The 6,821-nt window shown below is 51.5% G+C and overlaps 1 protein-coding gene across 1 annotated transcript; it reads right to left on the bottom strand.

The window, feature by feature from the left end:
- Nucleotides 1-558: 558 nt before the first annotated feature.
- On the bottom strand, nucleotides 559-6,770 carry kat14 (lysine acetyltransferase 14). Its single transcript, XM_006638490.3, has 10 exons — nucleotides 6,500-6,770; nucleotides 5,477-5,598; nucleotides 5,133-5,254; nucleotides 4,849-5,030; nucleotides 3,975-4,394; nucleotides 2,830-3,425; nucleotides 2,445-2,578; nucleotides 2,105-2,280; nucleotides 1,624-1,814; nucleotides 559-1,242 (listed from the first exon to the last, which is right to left on the bottom strand). The coding sequence occupies exons 1-10, from the start codon at nucleotides 6,768-6,770 to the stop codon at nucleotides 1,069-1,071; spliced, it is 2,388 nt and encodes a 795-aa protein (XP_006638553.1). The 3' UTR covers nucleotides 559-1,068.
- Nucleotides 6,771-6,821: the final 51 nt, after the last annotated feature.

Here is a 6,821-nt window from a genome sequence, read left to right as displayed (position 1 = left end):
GTTTTTGCTGGTGCCAACATCAAATGGAATTAAATGACTATTCAGAGCCCATTAATTAGCTATTAGAAATGAAGGTGAGGCTATATGATGATTTCCCTGTGTAACGCTAAGGATTTTCATGTGAAAATACAATATTTTAATTAAAACACGTTACATTTGATGAAAGCGTTTCTTATCTTCAGTCTTAAAAGAACAAAGGTCTTCTACTTTTTATTCAAGAGTGTTTGTAATCTAACTCAATTATTCAGTGAAATCAGTGTTACCATTTTCATCTGTGCAGCATTGCAGCTCTTCTTGTGGGTTAAGCAACATTTATCCAGTTAACACTAAACAGATGTCTGAATAATCCTCTGGTTCAGTTCTGCTTTAATGCCTGCTATTGTCACCAACCTGTTGCTGAAGAACTGCACATTTTATAAGCCATGAAGTTTAAAATATACTGGATACCGTTTTCCAAATTCTCTACTTTTTAAAAGAGTTGATCAGTCTTTTAAATAAAACATATTCCTCCATAAAACACTGTTGCTATAGCTGATATAAATAGGAAAGACAAACACATGTAAGAAAAACTTTTAATAGGAAAAGTAACAGATGGGCTACACATCAGAATGTTTAAAAACATGGATTTACAAGACCGATAATTTAGAAACATGACTTTCCAAAATCAAGAACAATGCTGATAACACTGACCAGTCCTTAAAATAAGAAAAAACAGTCCCAGAGTAAATCCCTGGATGTTGTACTAACCTTTGAAACACGTTTCGTGGATGCTGCAGCCCAAACACAACACTAAATTAACAAAAGAAACTCATTTCTGTGAGAAGATTCCCTTTGTTTCTCTGTCGAAACTGAAGACAGAAAACAGCCTGGGCACCGTTTTCAGTGCGAGGTGTTTTTTTCCTACAACTGTCTGGATTTCACCACAGGAACGAGGGTTCTGGACACACACTCGAAACAGAAGAAGTTCTCTCTGTGCTCCTACGGCCGCGGGCCCCTGCACTCAGGCACGGCGGGCTCAGTGCCCTCGCAGTCAGCCAGGAGAGGGGTGCCCAGCGGAGTCAAAGGCCCTTACCGGCGCAGGCGCAGGAAGAATGCGTGGCGACACTCCTTGCTGTCCACGGGGTAGTACTTGTCATAGAAGTCCAGGATGTACTCCTCCGTCTTGAAGCCAAACTTCTGGTACAGCAGCATGGCAGGGTTACTGGCAGAAACATGCAAGGTCACGTCCTTGCCCATACAGGTCTGAAGGAGAGAAAAGGCGTTTGCAGACTTAGCCAGGGGACCTGGAAAGACACACTGCAGTTTCACCGGTCATCTGCATGTTTTTTTCATTTCAGATGCGTCTTGCTACAGTCTGAAACAAGATGTAATTCATAGTCAGATTTGAAGCTTTACACTCATGCCCAAACTTGCTTTAGAGCATTAAAAACATTGACCTTGAAACAGTTACAGATGATGATATTTCCAAAGGCTGGGGTCTTGGTCCTACAAAGTAACATTAATGACAGTGTTTGTATAAGACAATGCCTGTATAAGATTATAAGATCGCACCTCTTTAAGATGATACCCTGTAACAGAACTTGCCTTTGCTACACCCAAGGTAACAGCTTTACGGGCAAATACCTGTATAAGATGGTAAATCATGAAGGTGGCAATGCCTGCTCTTCTCCACTCCGGGTGAACCAGCAGGAATGATATGTAGGCTTCATTGTACTTCACATCCGGGACCATGAACCCAAACCCAATGACCACTTTCTTGTACAGAACCACAACACTGAAGTCTGGATACTGCAAGCACTCTGACAGATCGATGCCTGTTGAACACACACAGGTGATAAAGAATCTTAGATATAACATGACCAAGGCTGTAGGAACTGTCAAGGATGAACGACATGTGCAGGCATGAAAACTTTCTGAGGTTGTTCTGATCACAGGAAGACCTGCTGCTCTTCAGTGAATTCTGTAAATGTCTGCCTGCTCATTTTATCAACCCAGAAACAGGAGCATGCCACTGGACCTAATCTCACTAAAGCGAGACATGACATTATGTCAGCTGCAGTCCCAACAAAGAGCAGTAAAAATAGGGAGAGAAGTGCAGGAGTACCAGGCCAGAAGATCTCCTGGCACATGGAGTTGACCGAGGGGATGTGGTTGGGCCGGACGTAGCAGTAGTCGATTGGGGCCTCTGGCTCGGGCTTCCAGCTGGGGTCGTTCCTGTGGGGGTAGGCTCTGATCTCGGCCAGCAGGCGCAATTTAAGCGGCTTGCTCTCAAAGTCTCTCCTGCATACACACACACGACACACTGAAACTGCTGCTGGAAAGGACAAACATTTTATTACAAAAACATCAAGCAAAACTGCATGAGGCCGTAATAAAACCCCAGACTCCTTTTACAATGTGGCGCTGGCTACCGGGATTCCTATACTACACATGCACAACTGTACCTTATGAATGGCTTCAGGGTGCGGGAGGTGTAGGGGCTTCTGATGCCTTGGTTGAGGGTGCAGTCCAACCCCATCAACCGATGCCAAAAAGAGGTGGTGGGCTGATTGTACCCTTTCCTCGCGGACACAGTGGTCTAGAAGATCAAACAAAACAAAGCTGACCACTAACCCTTAAGAAGGCTTTCCTCAGCCAGCTGTAAGTGTGGCCCAGACTTTGTGCCCCCAGATCAGGTCTGCACTGCGCCAACAGTCACAGCATGTCTGGCCAAGCGCCATGGCCCTTCAAGAGCAACTAGGCAACCAGCAGCCAAGTGAGCAAGAGGAGCCGACTGTGCCTGATCTCACTCGCACACTAATGGACACGAGGGTGGAGTCCTGTCCGTACCTGGAAGCGATCGAGGATTCGGAGGTCCTGGCTGGTGGTACGGTAGGTGCCCACAGAGGCCCCCCCGCGCTGGCCTGCAGCCTCCTCTCGGGCGCCGTAGACACCCCCCACCAGGCTGAGCGCGGCGCTGACAGCCTGGTCCAGGTCCAGCAGGGGGAGCCCCCTCTCGCGCTTGGCCTGCCGCACCAGCAGCTTCCTGTGCAGCCGCCTGGCCTCGGGGGTGACGGCCAGGGCCTGCGGGCAGGCCTCCAGCCGCCGCAGCAGCAGCCGCTCCTCGTACAGGCTCAGGGGGGCGTAGTGCGGGCTGGCGGCGGCCGCAGGGCAGCCGTCCTCTCTCTCTGAGGACAGCGGCTTCTTCCTGTCCCCCCTGCCCCGGCTGGCCTGTGCAGATCCGCCCTCGTCCGGGCCGCGGTCTGATTCTTCCTCGCCCCGCTCACCGCCCCTCTCCTCCTCGCTCTCCACCTCCTGCTTAATGTGATCGGCCGGCTGCAGCTTCTTCCGCATGATCAGGGCGCCCGTGGCCAGGGGCAGGCTGGGAGGGGGAATGTACTCTATTCCAGGGTCGATCACACCCTCCCCATCCAGCTCTTCATCGTCTGTGGGAAGAAAAGCAAGACGGATTCAGCACATCTACGCTTTCCATACAGAAACGGGTTCTGCCCTCGCAAGGGTGCCATATCATATGACATTAAAGCAACAGTCTTCAGCCCTATTCCTGGAGATTCACAGCTCTGCATTCTTCATAGGAAACTGCAACTCCCCCAAGACCACAAACAATGCCAATCAATACCAGCTGCAGGAATGAAGAGTTTGGAGTGAAGATCTCGGGTTTAATTTTTTTAAATAGAATTATTCTTCCTAAAAATGATCCATCCGTGTCCATGTTATTCACTTAAATATTGTTGGTTACAAAAACGTATTAAAAGTGAAAAAAGGTCGGACATGATTTGTCTTGACTTCAGCCTTGACATTTCCACTGCATCTGTGATACAGCTGCTGGTCAGACCCCAGGGTCTCTTTCAAACCCCCTGTGTTTACATGGCGAAAACTCAAGCCCTTACAGACACCCATCGTCAGGAAGATGGAAAAGGCTCTCGGGCCCGGTCTGCTGCAGCCCAGCCGCACATGAGAGAGGGCAGCCTCACCGTGGAAGAGCGCCTGGGGGGGCATGACGTCCGGGATGAGGTCAGCCTCGGACAGCAGGCTGGGGGTGGCGGAGTGGGAGGCCGGAGTGCCGGGGGCGGAGAAGTCAGGCGAGGGGGACGGGGAGGGGCTGGTGAGCGGTGTGCGGTCCGAGGAGCTGAGGGAGGAGAAATCGATCACCTCCCCCTTCTCCAGCACCAGTTCCGGCCGCCGACCCCGGCTGCCGAACTTGACGGGCGTGGAGGAGGCGCTGCGGTCCAGGAAGCCGGCCGCCTCCTTCTGGGCCCGACGGATGTCCTTCGCCTCCTGGGTGCGCGAACGCTTCTCCTTCAGCTGCATGGCGCTCTCCACCGGGTTGCGCCCCCCGCGCTTCCTCAGGCCCTCCACCGTGATGATGGGGTCCAGCGGGGGCTTGGAGGGGGCTGAGGGGGCAAAACACACCACAGTCAGATGAGGAAAACGGCCTCCTCCCCCCTCCCCACAGACACAAGGGGAGCAGGAACTGAGCACTGACTAGAATGAGAACTTCTCCATGCACAAGTTCAGCAGTACAGGCAAAACAGATTTACTGCTGAAGCTTTCCCCAGGCAGGCCTGCAAGAAAAAGCTGGACCAAGACTCTTGCAGGTGTTTGTAACCTTGCTGATGTTTGGGAAGCCCATCATGTCAGGGTGAAAAAGTCCTTTGTCTCCCTTGATTGACTGCTGGCATTAAGCTTTGAGAAGCCATTTTCCAAGAACAGTTGATCAGCAAGGCCATATGACCTCTATCCAGACAGAAATATGAGATGCTGGAACAGCATTCCTTTGGATTGTTTTACTCCTGTGCTCCAGGCACATGCCTCAGCTCAGAACCAGAGGAGAGAGCAGCGTTTCACCTTTTGTCTTCAGCAAGGAGACGGAGGTCTTGTCCCCCTCGGGCCTCAGGGTGGGTGGTCGGTTGTGTACCAGCTTCCACCAGCCTGGCTCCCCAAACTCCTGGGCTCCAGAACGGAAGAACATGGGGCTCCCCACCGACAAACACCCCGCCACTGTGCTCCACCATGTGGATGTCTTCTTCCTGCACGGTAGAGTCAGAGGGAGCAGATCAGCCACACACACCGCTGTCGTCCGTTCTCTCTGTTTCCAATTGCCAGTGCTAGCAATTACCCCAGTGCCCTACCTGGATCCCAGAAGGAAGGTCCAGTGTCTCCCGATAAAGGCACAGATGTCCTCCTTCCACCGGAAGTAGCCCTGTCGGCCGGTGCCCTCCAGCGAGAGGTTGTACATGGCCAGCATGACCACCTGGAGGACAGGAAGTCATGACCACTTCAAACATCAACAGGTGTCAACAGTGTTAATAACGTCATAGTATTATATGGCCCAAAATCGTAAATGTCAGCATGAGTAATTATTTTTCTGGAGAGCTGAAATAAGACCTTTAAACTGGACTCAATCAGATGATTTGGAGCCTGGAGACCCTTGAGCAGTCAGGGGTGGCCCAGAGAGAATATCCCTGGTTCATACCTGCTGCCAGGTGAGCCTCATCCTCTCAAAGTGCTCCTTGTCATCCTCTGAGCACTCACAGCAGGTGAACTTAAAGAAGTTGTCGCCTTTCAGGTAGCTGGGCTGGTCTCCTCGCAGCTGACCTGGATGTTGAACAAGGAAGCTAATGTTCAGAATCAGCACAGAAAAATAGGATTTTACTTTACTTGGGGCAACCTTGGGCAACCTTGTTGTAAAAGGCGCTATATAAAAATAAATTGAATTGAATTACTCTAAGGTCAACGCCCTCCCAAGAATAGTCAGAGTTCAGACAGTGTGAATATGGAGCTGTGATGTCAACACCCTGTAAGTCTGTATGCCTTCTTTACTGTGAGGAACTTAACTTAGCAAGCCCCTTTACCAGTCTATGAATTAGCAATTTTATTGCAACATGAGGGTTACTGAAGGATGCAGATGAGAGCTCAGATCCCAGGAGCTGTCTACACAGGCCAGTCTTGAGCAGGTGCCGAAAGGTGGTCAGGGACCGAGTGAGCAGTTTTAATTTCTGGGGGAGGTCCACTCCACTTTGAGGGGTGAGGGTGGAGAATGAACAGACTCTAGACGTGAGGGAATGAAGAGGAGGAGCAGAGATGGGGTGGAGAAGGCTGAGAGATAAGGGACTGAAGACCAGCAAGAGCAGAGGCGCTGAGTAATCAGTGTGCAAGAACAAGGGCTTCGAGGGGGATGTGTGTGTTAATAAGGAGCCAACAGAGTGACTAGAGCAATGGAGTGGCAGTAGAGCAGGGAGGAATAGAAAGGACAAGGAGAGCCACAGAGGTGTAGCTGACATCTGTCAGAGTCCGTCATCCGGCTGGCTGAGTCAGAGAGGGAGTTTGGCCAAGAGGGAATTGAGTGCACTGGGGAGAGCTTCCCGGCTGCAGAGATAACCCTTCCCTTCTTTACAAGAGCCAGTATTAGACTGTAGTTTAAAAAGGAAAAAAGCTTTAAGCCCACAGTCACCATTACAGATTCGGAAGCTGGCAGTGAGCTGCAGGTGCGTCTCACCGGCTGGGATCCACTTGTGACACTTATCACAGTAGAAGGACATCTCCTCCGTCCAGCTGGAGTCGGGCTCGTCGCCGAGGTCGCTGTTGAGGGAATCCCCGCTGTGGTCATGGGAGAGGTCCACAGAGGCCTGGTCCTCTGACTCCACGATCAGCAGCGTCTCCCCCTCCACCTCCCCCTCCTCCAGCCCCTCCGAGGCCGAGGTGCGCGTGGCCTCGTCGTCCATCCGCTGGCTGGACAGGCCCCTCATCTCGCCAGATCCCCCGTCCATCGCTGGCACGTACTCGCTTGACAGGGGCGCTCTGGGCCGGCTGCCTGCAGA

Source organism: Lepisosteus oculatus, chromosome 17 (genome assembly GCF_040954835.1).
Source record: "Lepisosteus oculatus isolate fLepOcu1 chromosome 17, fLepOcu1.hap2, whole genome shotgun sequence".
Taxonomy (NCBI): domain Eukaryota; kingdom Metazoa; phylum Chordata; class Actinopteri; order Semionotiformes; family Lepisosteidae; genus Lepisosteus; species Lepisosteus oculatus.
The sequence above is the reverse complement of the archived record's forward strand: the minus strand, read 5'-3'. Positions and strand labels throughout refer to the sequence as shown.